At 37.2% G+C, this 16,023-nt stretch overlaps 1 protein-coding gene and 1 pseudogene across 1 annotated transcript; both read right to left on the minus strand.

Annotated features, from left to right (window-relative positions):
* Positions 1-7,886: 7,886 nt before the first annotated feature.
* LOC114740364 (uncharacterized) lies at positions 7,887-7,998 on the minus strand (annotated as a pseudogene).
* An 880-nt stretch (positions 7,999-8,878) lies between these two features.
* On the minus strand, positions 8,879-15,554 carry LOC114740341 (putative disease resistance protein At4g11170). Its single transcript, XM_028928471.1, has 7 exons — positions 15,067-15,554; positions 13,514-14,624; positions 13,142-13,414; positions 12,178-13,020; positions 11,507-12,086; positions 9,416-9,904; positions 8,879-8,910 (listed from the first exon to the last, which is right to left on the minus strand). Exons 1-7 carry the CDS (start codon positions 15,552-15,554, stop codon positions 8,879-8,881), a joined length of 3,816 nt encoding a protein of 1,271 aa, XP_028784304.1.
* Positions 15,555-16,023: the final 469 nt, after the last annotated feature.

Genomic DNA, 16,023 nt, shown 5'->3' on the forward strand with positions numbered 1-16,023 from the left:
GGAGAGTTCTATTTCTCCTTTCAGCAACTCCGTTCTGTTGAGGAGTGCCAGGGATTGTTAGTTGCCTAACAATGCCCCTTTCTTCACAGAGCTCCTTGAACTGATCAGAGAGGTATTCTCGGCCTCGGTCAGTTCTTAAGGCTTTGATTCTTGAACCTAGCTGATTTTCCACTAGATTGAGATATTTTCTAAAGCACTCTAATGCCTCAGATTTGTGGGAAATCAGGTAAGTATAGCCATATCGGGAAGAATCATCGATGAAGGTAATAAAATACCATGCTCCATGACGTGCCCTAACACTCATTGGTCCGCAAATATCAGAGTGTACCAATTCAAGAGGATGGTTAACCCTGGTTGCCTTTCCGAAAGGCTTCCTTGTGCTCTTGCCAGCAAGGCAATGTTCACACAGAGACATTTCCTTTTTGGACACGTTTCCTAGCAAACCCTCTTTTGCCAGTTTGGTCATGCGTTCTTGACCAATATGTCCTAATCTAGCGTGCCATATATCGTAATTGACATCGGAAGAAAGCGCATAGCAAGAACTAGAAAAATTATCATTGAAATTTTCTAAAACAAAGAAACCATCCGAAACATAACCAGAAACTGAAAAGTTGGTCCCATACGAAATGTCTACTGTGAAATCATGAAAAAAGACATTAAAACGAAATTTAACTAAGGAAATGACAGACACAAGATTTCGTCGGATTTCCGGAGCGTAGAGGACATTTGCAGGACTAGGGTCCTTCCTCCATGCAGGGTCAGCTCACAAGTACCGATCCCTTTGACTTCTACTCTCGCGTTGTTCCCAACATAGCCATCTGCTTCTTGCTGGTAACCGACGAAATTCTGTGAAGTTCCCACGATCCTTGCTCACGTGGTCTGTGGCCCCTGAGTCTATAACCCAAACAGGATTAGTTTCAGCAATAAACGCAGTGCTAGAAACATAAGAGAAATGTATTGAATCTGAATCCAATACCTTTTTATGCTCAGGGAAGTCCTTGGCATAATGTCCCTTTTGTTGGCAAGCATAGCATTTGATGGTTGCTATGTTCCGCTTCTTTGCAGGTTTCTTGCCTTTCTTGAAGGAACTCTTTCCTTTCTTTACTTTAGGGCCGCCTTTCTTATTTTGAGAGCCTTTGCTTCTCTTGGACTGGTTTTGGGAGGTTGCCCCTCCCTTTCCTTCAGTTAAATATGCCTTACTGACAGGCTTCACAGTTTCCATCCGATCATCCTCCAGTTGGAGGTGGCGAGCTACATCAGCAAAGGTTTTTATACTCTCATTATGAGTAATGGTGTGCTTCATGGTATCCCAACTTGCTGGGAGAGATCTCATGACAGCTTGAATCTGTTGCTCATCAGATAAAGCGCCTCCGGCTTCCTTAAGCTCCCTTATTAAGTTCTGCATTGCCCTTAGGTGATGCCTTATGGGAGTGTTAGGACCCAGCTTGAAATTATCAAGTTTGACGGTGAGTCTCCTAAGCCTCGCAGCAGAGGTACCGTCAAATTCAGATTTCAGTGCTGCCCACATGGCAGAGGCTGAAGGGTGTGTTTCGAATTGCACCAACACATCGTCAGTCATGGCACTTAGCATGGTTATTCTGGCGATAGTGTCCCTTCTTTTCCAGGCCGCGTAGCCGTCCTGGTCCCTTCGCGATGCATTTGCCTCAGGCTCTGGAAGAAAAGTAGTCAACACATCAGTGACTTCTTGTTCTTCGAGGACATACGATATCTTACGACGCCACATGCTGTAATTGTCTCGTTCAGCTTGTCACCTCCTACGAGGTCAGCTATAATGGACTTGATTCCTCTTTGAGACATCGTGCTATCACATAGACAACAATGCATTTTAGTACGGTATGCAGTATACACACTTTATTCAAGTAGGTCATAGGTCGTCTGGGTAAGAGTCTCACCATTTTCATGATCAGGAGACAACTAGGTTGGCTCCCATCCCATTACTCCTGGTTAGTCTCTTACCTTTCTTACCTTTGACTTTCTTTGAACATATCCCCAATTTGGAGTTTTCCTTATGAAACTCCCACTCAAATAAAGCATTTGAAAATAAAAAAAACTTTATTTATTGAAGCATGAATGTTTACCAAAAAATGGATAATTCCAAAAATGCAGTCTCAAGAGTAAACATTAAATGAAAAGAAATATAAATGTGAACAAAAACTCATTCGTTCATGATATATTTTATCATTGGTTCTCTCAAACTCTCTTTAACACCTTTCCAGCATCTACAGAGACATTGTTTAAAAAATGCTTCACTAAATATGTGTCCCCTCCTCCCCAGTTCCTCTCTGTATTGGATTGCAATATTTGAGAAAAAGAGTGCGTCTTGCTCATTGACAATTTGTTTAGCATAATAACTCAATTTTGAAAATAGGCACTTTTGATGCTTGTATTCATCAGCATGCTTTTCTGCTATCTTTTCTATTAAATTTATGTCCTTGGGTCTGCAGACTTCTTCCTCTTATTGGTCAGGAACACATTTCCTTTTACCACTGCTCCCCTCAGGTACATTAGAGTTTACTTGTGATTGAGGCGCTTTTCTTTTATTTGTACTTTCGGCAGCATAATAATTTGAAGATTTCGAAGCATCAGAAAGAGGAGAATAAGTTGGATATTTTCCAAAAGAGGAGTTAGAATTTGAATTTGAGTTGGCCATTTCCTAAACCCAAAAAGAACAAGTTAAGAAAAATAAAAAAAAATATTTAAAACATTTATTTGCTATTTTTCATACCCAAAAAGTCATAAAAAAAACAGCACATAATATATTAATTCATAGCTCATGATTTTAGAAATATTTCAGGTCAAACAGGGCTCAAAAATAGCCCTTCACGCGCCCTCACGCGCCCCAATAAGCAAAAATTTTTATTATTATTATTTTATTTTTTTAAGGGCTAGGTTCGCCCACTCTCGGGACCGGCGCGTGTCATACACGCGCCGCCTTTCCGGCCTCCCGCCGTCACCTGACCTATTCCATCTGATTCCTCACGTCTCAAGGAGTCTATATATGTGCTTTTTATGACCAAAGGGTCCCTAGGTGGACCCCACGCGTCCACATGGCGCGTCCAAAAAAAAAATTTTTAAATTTTTTTTTGTAAAATTTCGGTCGGGTCGGTCTACCGACCCGACTTTCAGGGGATCCGGGTCCATGGACCCGAAATGCATCGTTTCACTTAAAGTGAAACGCTGCGTCCTGGCCAGCCCAAAACGACGCCGTTTTGGGCTGGTCAGGTCGTCCCTGACCTCCAGCCGGGTCGCCCTAGATCCGGCTGGAGCTCCGGCGGGTCCGTCGCGACCCGCCATTTTCGAACCGCCGTATCTTCCTCCTCCGAGCTCCGTTTTATGCATTTTAGGTGTCTATGGACTTGTATTTTCGTGCTCTACAACTCTATGGGTTTATTTTCTTTAAAAAACATCAATTTTAAAGACCCAAAAAAATGGTTCGAACGACCGACGTTGGAAGCTTCAGAAAGTAGACTTCGATCACGTTTTTAAGCCTTACGGAATAATAGGTAATGTTTTCGAACTTCACTTATATAAACGGAGTGTGCATGTGAATTTAAAACACAAGCATATAGAGTTCGAATTGCATACGGCATATTCACGATGCAGCGGAAAAAAATGAGCGTGTAATATATATATGCACACATATATTGAGAGCCTCAAGAACATCTCGGCTCTGATGCCAATGTCAGAAAAAATTGGAGAATGGATCGAAAACATATCGGGTCGGATCTTATGTCGGGTCGGTCGGATCTTCTTAGCTCACGCTTAAGCTAGACTATAAAAGTCTAAGCTTTTAAGTGCACAGCAGAGCACCACTTTTGCAAGAAAGAAAATAAGAGAGAGAGAGAGAGATAGTAGGAAAACTCTACTACTGGAGTGATTTGAACTGATGGGGGGAAGCCTCTATTTATAGCTTTTGTCAGGGATATTTTGGGTAGCATAAAAATATCCACTGAGCCCATCAGATAAAATCTAAGATAAGATATAATATATCCTTATCTCATAATATCATGATATTTTGAATTCAAATCCAGAATCAATCTCAATTAATTCTAAATATATATACTTAATATATATTTAATCTACACAATATAAATTAATTAATTTAATATAAATTAATTAGATTTATATCGTAACCGATTGGATATGATTCAGGGTGTTTGACCAAGTCAAACATATCACGATATCGCTTGGATATTTGATTGATATATTCTCTTTATACCCGGTCAAATAATTCGGCCCATCAAGGGCGGATCCAAGCCCAAAAATCTAACATTTCCTTATGAAGAAATGCATGCATCTTTCCTTTTTCTGAACTTCGAAAAGCAAAAAATAAAAAAATTAAAAAAAAATCAACTACTCTGCTTCGAAATGACGTTTTGTTATCGTTTTCTCAACTTCAAATCACACTTCATTGTGTTTCTTTTTTTGGCTGCAGCCATGCCAGTTACACAGTGAAGACGATGAAAGGCCTGAAAAGAAATCTTCCTTTAAGAAACTAACGGGAATCGTATATAATGGTTTATATTGTTAAAAGTGGTGATCGAGGACCTGATGACCAGGAAAATTTTTATTTCCATATGTTAAATGAAAGGAATTTGCAAATGAATCAAAGTAATAGCATATTTCTGTTTCATTTTGTGTGTATATATTTTTCTAGCCGAAAAAGGTCTTTTCAATCGCTTGTCCGTTTTTGCTCTGTATGTATTTTCTGAAGCAGGGGAACGCATGATCTTGTCTTCATGGAAGAGGTGGAAGGCATAACATTGGATTTATTCATAGATTATAATAAATGGTTGCTAATCTGTCTTGGGATTTGGGTCATATTACTAAAATCTTATAAAAAAGGGACCTTGGTGTCTTCTTGTGTCTATTAAATTCTGCCAATTACTGTGTCATCCCTCTTGAACCAGCAATGAACACGATGGACTTGTTAATCTTTTAACCGTTCTGGTTGTTTGTCATTTTATGTTATGCAATTGATTTTCTTGATTAAGTAAAGTAGTGAATCATGGGTATTTATCCGTTTTCTCCGCGGCCATCCTGCTGGAAGTTTTCATTCATAAAATTGATTCTTTTTGTCATCCTGAGTTTTTAACATAATGATTATAGCAAAACCTCTCTCAAATTCGAAGAAACCTAAAATTTCGCCATATTTAAACGATTTGCCTACAATTTGCAGAGTATTGTTTTGAGGTTTATATTCTTCAACTTCAAATATATTTCTTTCTTTTGTATTTAGTGATGGAAAAATATTTATAGCAGGATATAGAATCAGCTCCGACATTCCTGTGAAAGATGGGATTTAAGTAAATTTGTGCTGGAAATTCAAACTGTTTTGGAAAAATATGAAATGCATAGATTAAGACTGAAAATGTACAGTGACGGATCCAGGGGAGCATGCAGGGTGGCCTGTCTCCCATGTTACAGATTTATTTGTAATTTTTGTTCTTTTTTCCTGGAAAAAAAATGATAAAACTAATTTTGCCACCCTCATCCAATAGGAAAAAATGAGCTATCCTCTGTATCCATTGCTGAAAATACAGCAAGAACGGTAATTCGGTCGCTTAACATATCGAAAGAGAGAAATGTCCCTTACAGGTTATGCCATACTGTTGGGCGCCTTGAGTCCTTTGAAACCTATCATTGTGTAGTTTAATATTTCCATTGCATATGATGTCTTATGCAACCATGAGAATCTGATTTAGGAGAAATCAAAACAAAATAGGTACTGCTAAGTTCTGGGTTTCAAAATACAATCATCATCTTACGGAATGATCCTTTGCTTGTCACCTTGCAATTTGCATATCCGCAATTTAAAGAATGCATCCTAAAAGAATAGAAATTAATAGATAGAAGTACTATGTAATTTTAAGTGTGAAATCCATGGATTTCTTGATCAGATTACCTCGTGCACATTAAAATCAGTTATGAATCAAAAACCAAACACCTATATGAATGCCAAAATCACTTGTGAATTCAAAATTATGCATCCCAGCTGGCCTATCTTGCTCCCAATCATTTTAGAACTAGATGAACCCGTCTCAAGTAGGACTTGGACGAGATAGTCCTAAGGTCGGGACAAGAAAGAGACCAAGTGAGAAAGAGGCCAGGTGGGACAGGACTGTAGATGACCTTTGTTTTGGTTTAGTATGAAGCATTGAAAAGGAGGGATAAGGACTGTAATTGTAATTGAAAAAAATTATTTTAAAAAAAATTTAGTATGAACAAGTACTTGTCCCATGGGATTGGATGAACTCATAGAGGTGAGATTAGGGAATACTACCTCCCCTCATGATATTTTCTAATCCCACATATATGGGTTTATCCAATTCTATGTAGTAAGCAATTACTTATGTTAAAAACTCTTTTAGTTGATTTTTTCAATCTCAATCTCAATTTTTACCCCTAATTTTCAATACTCCCTCCGTTCCTTATTATAAGAGACATTTGATGCTTATGGCATGTTCCCATATATAAGAGACACTTAAAAGTTGTCTCTATTTTTTTGTATTGATTTCCTATTTTACCCCTATTTATTTTGTCTCCAACTCATACTCTCTCTTCCTCCTACTTCTCTTCTTTTTAATAATTTAATTGTTCTCTCTCATACTCTCTCTCCTTATTAATGGGGGCATTGTTGGAAAAAACATTATACTCTTTACATATTAATTGTCCTCAACTAATTTTAACTGTTTTTTTAATCAACGTTATGTGGTTATTTGTCTCTTATAATAAGGAACGGAGGAAGTATTACATAACAAACAGGACTTGTGGTGTCCTATCCCTGTCCCATAACTTGCCTCTTGTATTTATTTATTTGCGTTTTTTTTTTCCAACATATTTATTTATTTTTTTCATGTTGGTGTTCTTCACTCCTTAAATTCCGTCCCTCATCACTCATCAGGTACATTTAATTTAAGCATTTGCCATCTATAACTTGAAGAGACTTTTTCAGCCTTGATGTTCCCGAACAAGATTTCTGCGGCTCTGGTCTGAATGATCGGCGTATAATCTGATTCATCCCACAAATATAGATACCGAAAAGTATACCTATTAGACAAGTCGATATGGCTAACACGGAAAATAAAAGAAATTTTTACAACCACATGTATAACATTATGTGGTTTCTTGACCGCAAAACATGAAAAATAAGCAAATAAGAATATAGTTTTAAGAATCCGAAATTTTAAGAGCTTGCAGCGCATAAAATAATCCTAAATGCTATCTTAGCAGTGACAATTAGAGTAAGAAGGAATATGAATAAATTTTTATCATGAAAAGCCTGTATATCAAACCATATAGCTAACAGCCAATGCATATGAGACCTTCCACTAAGTTATTAATTATCCCAAATTTTGTAAACTTTCCTGCTAAAGAAAATCTCCTCTTTATCAGTATCACCAATATCAATTGTGCTCGCTTGTACAAAAATTTCACCAACAAGTACACTGAGTAAAGCCCTGCAGGATGATGTCAATTGGGATCTAGTTTTTGCGTAAATATGCCCTATTTGTTGAGCAAATCACAATTATTATGATCATCCCAACCCAACTTCATTATTTTTCTTTGTGAAGAAATATCAGGATGGGGTGTCTTGCACCCGTCCTGTGGACACCCCTATCCAAAACGATAGCTATCCCATAAATTGTCAAACATCTCTATTCTTTACACGTTAAAATTAAGGGTGAAGGAGTAACTCTACCTATTAATACTTAAAAGGAACACCATAATAAAATGCATTCAAAAATGGCCCAAAAATGTCACTGTGCCGACCGTTAGAAAGAACATTTTGATTAGAAATACTGAAGTAAACGGAGATATGGCAGAATAATATCTTTTCCCGGAACTCCTCCTTCGTTCAAACCAAATCTCTCTTTTTTCTTCAGCGTTTTCTCGATTTGTGCGTGTCATCCTTGCGCAGGGGCCATGCTAATACTCTGTGGATTGTTCCAATTTTATCGATGTCCCTGAAGGGACTTCTAATTTCTTCAGCTTTTTCATGTCTCCTTCAACCTCAGCTAAGCTCAAAACCCACAGCTTCTTAAGCCTACACAATGATTTTGCGTCAATTGTCCCACTCAGATTCAAATTTTCTAACCTGATTTCTGCAGTGTTGGTACCTTCAGAATCGCATTTAACACCCTTCAACTACATCATCATGCACGGATGTGGTGAGAAAGCCCTACAGCAAACCATTACTATCTTAATACCAGTTATAAGTTCACTGAAAAGTGAAAAAGCAAGCACCAAGTGATATAACATCACTGAATATACGAAGGAACACGCAAGACGGCACACACCTGAAAACAAGTAGCATCAACGGTAGCAACGAGAGAAACGGACAGGCAAGTGTAAAAACCAGATGGGAAAGGTCGACCTTGGGAAGCAACGAAAGCCAGCAGGAATTAGAAGAAATGCAGACATAAAGAAAGGTCCAGATTTGGGAATCACCTCCTTCATGGCCACCGTAGTCATTCCCGAAAAGAAGAAAGGCGACACTAACACTACCCATTCCAAAAACCTCTTTACAGAAATTCCTAACGATTCCACTTCAACCGATTTCTTGTTTTCTTCATCCGGCTGGAACTCAACCTCTTGCCCTGTTCCTACACAATCAATGTCTGATGGCGGACGTAATGAATCCTCCAAGTCCATTTCCGTACCACTGGTCGTGCACTCACGGTGGGAATCCGTTTCGAAGTTTCGCTCTCGCATCCATGGCCTCGCCTCCATCCTGCCTCCTTTTTCCGTTGATTCTCTCATGACCCTCGCTGATTCCGACTGCCCTGCCCTTTCTCTCCTCTCCTCCCTCGATGCCTACTCCGCTATCGCTTCCAGATGAAAGCCATGAACAGGCTCATATGTCTTCCAAGTCGGGGGGCACCGAGGCTTGAGAATAAAATTCAGTTAATTTTGAATCATTAGAGTATAAATAAAATTCAAATGGAATGTTTGTTTAAAATCAAAACCAACAATTTGCTTAGTCGTGGCAACCTCAACGACCCTAAGTTCTACATTTTACAATTGCAAAAAATTAATTTTGAGAATGCGCAAAAGTTCTCTATAATATGGATTTTGTTTTTTGGGTGGTGAAATATCATGAGAAAAATGACAATAAAATACTACGTGAAAATAAAAAAGACAAAACAGGCATCCAAATAACCCTATCCCTTTTTCTTCTTCCTCTTAATTACCGTCGGCTTTTTCACCAATGAAAAAAACTAGGGTTTTTTTAAAAAAATTAATAATAACAAAATATTATTTTATTTTATCTTTTAGAATAACAATTTTTTTATTTTTTTAAAAATATAATGTTACAAAGTGCATGCATTCCAGTCATTAAAAATCCAAAACACTGCATGGAAAATAACAATAAGAAAAAAAGAGGACGTACCCAAGCGACGCACGAGTCGAAGCCCGCGCGACCGCCTGACTTCTTCACGCAACCAAAGCCAACGATGATAACTCTTATTCGATATTTTGTGCAAATTAGGAAGAGCTCGTCCGTGACGAGCTGTCTGAGGTGGCAACTCTGATGGATCCACATAATAAAACATTGAATATAGCCGCCGACTTTCTTTTTCAAAATACTTCATAATCTGGACAATTTCATCCACACAGATGGTTGAGGTTGCATAGATTTTGGAGAAAACTATGATGGCCATCATGGTTTCCTTGATGCGTCTGGAAAGGAACAGTTGGGTTTCTCCGTTTGAGTTGAGCAAGTCATGAATGAAGAGACGACTCATGCCTCCGCTGAGAAATGCGCAGGGATCACCCCTGAATACGGCTCTTGCTCCTTGCATGCAGGCGATAGAAGAAGTTCCTGCTCCTTGCGCCAGCCAATCAAACGCTCCACTCACAAGCTCAGCACTCATGGGTTCTGCTTTTGCAAGAAACCAAATGAAATAAATTGAAAGCAAGTTAAATTTGATTTGAACAATATAAAACTACAAAACACAAAATATAACACATTATTTTATAAAGTGCTAAATCTAAAATTGTTTGAAAAGAAAATCCTACAAAACAAAACTGAAAATTATTAAATCCTAAATCAAGAATTTTTACATAAATACTACCTCCAGTCCTTAATATAAGACCCTGTTTGATTTTTATATCAGGCATAAATATAAGACTCCAATCCATTTTATATCTCATATTTACTCAATTTTTTTTCAAGATAATCCTTTTAATAATTATAGTTTTAGCGAACACACTTAATTAGTAAGGATATTTTAGGAAAGACAACACTTATTTATTACAACTAACTAACTTAGCTTATTTTCTTTAAATTAATCAACTAACTCTTATAATTAGGACCGGAGGTAGTAAATTGTTATTTGCAAATCAAGCACAGGGAACATATCAAAATGTAAAAATTTTAATTTGAGATTTAATAATTTCCAGATTATTTCTTATGGGATTTTTCTTTGTTCAAATTTAATGAACAGACCAGAGGAAAAGTGAGGAGGAACTAGAGAGAATTCGACCATCAATTAATTAATTATAATCACTTAATGTTGGCGGCCGGGAGAAGTTGACCGACGCATACACACACACACACGCACACACTACTATACGATTGAGGATTTACATCCTCAAGCGAAGTCAAGATCCTCAGGTTCAGACACTCGAAAGCTTGGTGCACTCTCCAGGGCACGTTTGGCAAGAAAGTCTGCTATATATTATAAAAAATTGACGCAAAGTTGAATTTTTATGGTTTTCCTAACACGGACGAATTTAGGATGGGATACGTAAGGAGCAAGAATTTGGAAAAAGAAAATGCATGGGGGGCTGTAAAGTGCTCAAAATATTTTTACAAGTTAAAAAAAAAAAAAACTACTTCGAGAAAATCAAGAAATTGTTGGTCACAGATTCGTCAATGTTTTAACATAACCGACAACTAGTTCAAAATCTAGACCAACTTGTTGATAGTATCAAAATAGTAGCTGTTCTAGTGGCAAACATTAATGCATTATATAAACCTCTTGTTTTGCTTCAAATAATTCATGAAAAATTACATATAAGTCCCAAATAAAAGATATATTCATAAGTGAGTTCGGTGAATTCGTTGAATACTCTTTTCAAGTCTGCGGAGACTTCATATGCCCGGCGCCTTTAGCTAAAGTTGGCCAGAGTACACCAGTCATGGAAAATAACTTAAGCATTTATATTGAAAAGAATATATTACCTCCGATCCTTAATATAAGATATAGTTAATTAATTTGAAGAGATTAAGAAAATCACTAAATTACTTTGAGATTTTTATGTTTATTGTTCTTTTCCAAAATAATGTAACTTACTTATAAATTGATATATAATTTAATGATATACATAAATATTTTAGAGAGATAATGTAATATATGTTATAATTAGGTAATTTAATAATTTCCTTAATCTCTCTCTCTATTAGTCAACTAGGTCTTCTATTAAGGACTAGAGGTAGTATTGCACTAACACAAAATGCAAGAAAAATGGGGCATACCTTGATAAGGCGTGATTTTTTGGATTGACTCTGCAAATTTTGTTGAATTTGAATCCTCATTGATTTCATCTTCGAGCTCTTCCCAATCTTGAGGTGGTGGTTGTTTCTTTTGCCACGAGTTGCAATCAAGGTGTGTTCTAGGGTCCTTGAATCGAATATTTTCCGAGTCATTTTGTTGCCTGTATACATGAACTGCTATAGAAATTTCTTTTTCCACTTTTATCTTTCGTGCTTTGCTCTTGATTGAAACCCTCACATGATTCCATCTATTTGCAAGACGGGGTCTAACCTTCTCAATTATGATTTCCATATCACATATGTATATATGATTGGCCAGTATAACTGATTTTGAAAGCCATCCAGAAGAAATATCTAACTTGGTATCATTGATGTGCATTGAGAATACACATTTGTAAGGACCAACTTGGTCATTTTCAACAAGAAACCAAAGAGCAAATTTTGGGACCTTATCACGAATCCAAAAAGACACGGAGCTTCCTCGACTATAATAGTCAAGCCATTGAGGGATTCTTTTTCCCGGCAAGATAAAGTTTCTTTTCCCATTTCCAAAGTAGAATGCCTGCAAATTACATATAATACCATAAAATGATAAATAAACTGTAAGTACCTAAGGAAGATGATTAAGAAAAGATTAGGGAGGGGGCAGAGACCTGATCCAATACTCTTTTTTTGGATGACTTAGACAAAGAAGTGCAACCTATGGCGCTGAATGTTTCCAATTTTGGTGGCATCCTCACAATTTTTTGCAATGGCACACAATGATCCAGCAAAAGATACCTTAAATTCTCACATTCTTCTATGCATGCTGGAAGAGTTGTGAAACTATTAAACCTTAGATCTAAATGTACAACATCAGGAATACAGAAGACACATAGAGCAAGAGAGTCATTTGTTAAGTTGCAATTTGAGAAACGGAAATGTTTTCTTGAAGACATGGCTGAGTTGCCTTCTTTTTCGTTGGTCGAAATGGTTATGCAGTCTAAGCTTGCTTCTTTTTCACCTTCGCATTTCCTGAAATGCTTCATCCCTTCACAAAAATTTGTTGATAGTTCCAATAGTTTTGGCAACATACAAATACTAGCTGGTAATTGCTTAAGATTAGGGCATGCCTCCATGTTTAAGGTTTCAAGCTCAACAAGGTTGCAAATTGAAGATGGCAGTTTTGCAATGGCCGTACTCTCCAAATCAAGTGTCTTCAACTTCTCCATCTTTTCTAATATTTCAGGAAAACATTGAAGAGTTGAACATCCAAATAGACTAAGATGTTCAAGGGATGATAGCTTAAAAGTAGGTGGCAAAGTCCTCAAGTTTTTGCATCGCATGGCACTCAATACTCTAAGTTTATCCAAGAATCCAAGGGAATCATGGATTTCAATTAAGTTTGTACAACCATCAAGCCACAATTCTGTTAAATTAGGAACTCCCGACAGGTTTGGTAATTGGCTCAAGGATTTACAGTTGCTAAAATTCATGCAACCTAAACTCTCCAATTTCTGCAAAATTGAAAATGGGAAAAGAAGTTAGATAAAGAAAATGAAAAAGGGCTTAGTTTTACAAGTACGTATATAAGCATACCTTATTAAAAGGTTGGAGCAAGTACGTATATAAGCATACCTTATTAAAAGGTTGGAGCACCACACAACTATTGGACAAATCAAGATGGATGAGTTTTTTTGGATGAAAATTAGATGGCAAAAACTTAAAAGGGTACCCCTTCCATTCTAACACGCAGAGACTATTTGGGAGATATTTGATGCCTTCAGAAAAGCTTGCATTCTTTATGACAAGCACTTTAAGCTTCTTCGTCTTCATAAATGCCTTGCCATTCCATTGGATTTCTTTATCTTTGGGTAAGTCAAGAATTATGACTTCAATTTCATCAGTGCCCTTTAAAATGAAAAGCACACAATAAATGCCAAAGTTTAGGTAATTCAAAAGTCATATAAATGTAAGAATTAAACAGAGTCATTTTTGTTGTGCTCGCACCGTGTTATTTTGGAAGACATCAAGAATGTCTTCATAACACCATAACCTGTTGCGTTTCCCGGGCTCTTTTCGTGATTGTTGCCGAACAATTTCTTTACCCATATCTTCAATCAAGTCATGCATTATCACACGATCTTCTTTAATCTTTATTAGAGATTTATCTGTCAACACATTAATGGCATGTGTTGGTTCAACACCCCGAAAACTCATCATCATATTTATGATGCCTCCCAACTTCTCACCATTAAAAAAACAGGCCAAGTCAAGAAAAATTTCCTTATGTTCTTCTCTGCTTAAAGCATTATAGCTTAATTTAAGGACTTCAAAAACATCTCTATCAAGTATAGCTTCATAATCATTTAATGCAGAACTCCATACATCAACTTCTTTATCACATAAATTAGAGCCAATCACTTCCAAGGCTAATGGAAGGCCACATGAATATTTTACAGCACGATTCAGAACATCCTTGTAATGATCTAAATCCCTTGTAAGCTCTTTAAAGCCATGCCATTTGATTAACTGAAGAGATTCATCAGCACTTAATCCCTTGACAACATAAATTCTTTGAATTCCGCGACTTGCTAACAATTGTTTATCCCTTGTTGTGATAATGATTCTACTTCCTAGGCCAAACCATTCACAGCTTCCAGCTAATGCTCGTAATTGCTCCGCTTTGTCAACATCATCAAGAATTAAAAGAATCTTCTTGTTTTGGAGCCTATTCTTTATTATTGAAATTCCTTCATAGAAATCACCCAATTTGAGTTCCTTCTCCCTCACCAATTTATGAAGTAATGTCTCTTGAAGATGTGACAAGCCATGCTTGTAAGAAATTTCTCTAACATTAGCAAGAAAACACAAACCATCAAAATTATCAGCAACTGAGTTATACACAGCTCTTGCAATTGTTGATTTACCTATCCCACCAATGCCACAAATTCCAACCATCAGTGGGTTTTTGTTAGATCCAAGATCTAGAAGTGAAATTACTTCTTTCCCTCGAAACTCAAGGCCAACTGGATAATCTGCAACTTCTAAAAGAGTGCGATTAATCTTGGCAGAGACTTCACGAGTAATCGTTTTAATATGCTCTTGTTCTTTTGTAATCCTGCTCATAAAAGTTTATCCCTTATTCAAACCAAAGATATGTATATTGATGGGCCAATTATAGAACGAAACGGAATGAGAATGCGGATAAAATAAACAATTTTCAAGATGAGAAATATGGTCTATGCCTCTAAATCATAAATTTACAATTATAAACAAGAATTTTAAAAATATAACAGATATTCCATATTGTCTAGAAATTAAAATGTTTTCACCTTCCTCTCGTAGTTGTGAAACACAAGCTCATTTCTAATATAAATAATTTAAAATATGCTTATTCTGTAAGGAGCATAATTTTACCTTGGGTCACAATTATAAGAAAATATATTATATTCGTATAATATATAATGAGTATAAGATAAAAAGAAAGTGAATGTATTTTACTTACAAGAAAAAGTCTAAAAAATTGGATGGAAAATAACAATAAGAAAAAGAGGGGATACCCAAGTTGAAAATGCCAGCCTGACAAGTCAGCTGCCTGAGACAAAGCCCACCTCCACTTCCGCAACGTCTCATCCTTTATTCCCGGTCTGCTCTGCAGATCAGCCAAAGCATGTCCGTAGCTCCCTGTCTGATGTCGCACATATGAGGGATCCACATGATAAAACACTGGACACACCAAACGACTTTCTTCTTTGAAACACTCAATGATCTGGACAAGTTCATCCAGACAGAAGGTTGAAGTTGCATAGTTTTGGGAGAAAATTATGATGGCTATCCTGGATTCCTTGATGGCTTCAAAAAGAGACGGTCGGATTTCTTTCCCTGCATCGAGGGATTCATCATCAATGAAGGTACGGATGCCGCTTTGTCGAAGAGACTCGTAGAGATGACTGACGAAATTCAAGCGAGTATCTTTCCCCCGAAAGCTAAGAAACACATCATAGCTCCATCTGCGGGTGACGGAAGAAGATCCTGCTCCTTGCGCCATGATACAGTAATCTCACAGATCTGAGAACTTGCAGGTTTATATTAATGTAAGTTGCCAACAGCAGGCTTCCCCGAAGGATCGTCACATTTCCTTTTCATTTGGTGGCGCTCTGAAAATAATATAAAGACGAGTGCTCAATGGTCAAAAGCAAAACCAAAAAGGGGAAAGGTAAATTCATCTCATCAGATAAAATCGACTATGAATTTCAACGGACCAACGGAACTCGGCCCTCATTGGCAAACCTCTTTTCCAGCAACGGGGAATGGGAGTCGAATTGAAATCAGGGAGAACACCATGAAGGGAAGGAGAGGGAACTTGCTGAGATGCAAACACAAAAAGAAAATAAAAATAAGCTGAATCACATCAGAGCTTCCTTGATACAACTGGTTGAGCTAAGTAGTGAAATTATTTGATTTGGTCGACGACAACTCTTTATGCTTTCGGTGCTGATCAGTCAAGCGCGGTCCAA

Source organism: Neltuma alba, unplaced genomic scaffold, assembly GCF_004799145.2.
Source record: "Neltuma alba isolate B1F8T4 unplaced genomic scaffold, ASM479914v2 tig00003123_pilon, whole genome shotgun sequence".
Lineage (NCBI taxonomy): Eukaryota > Viridiplantae > Streptophyta > Magnoliopsida > Fabales > Fabaceae > Neltuma > Neltuma alba.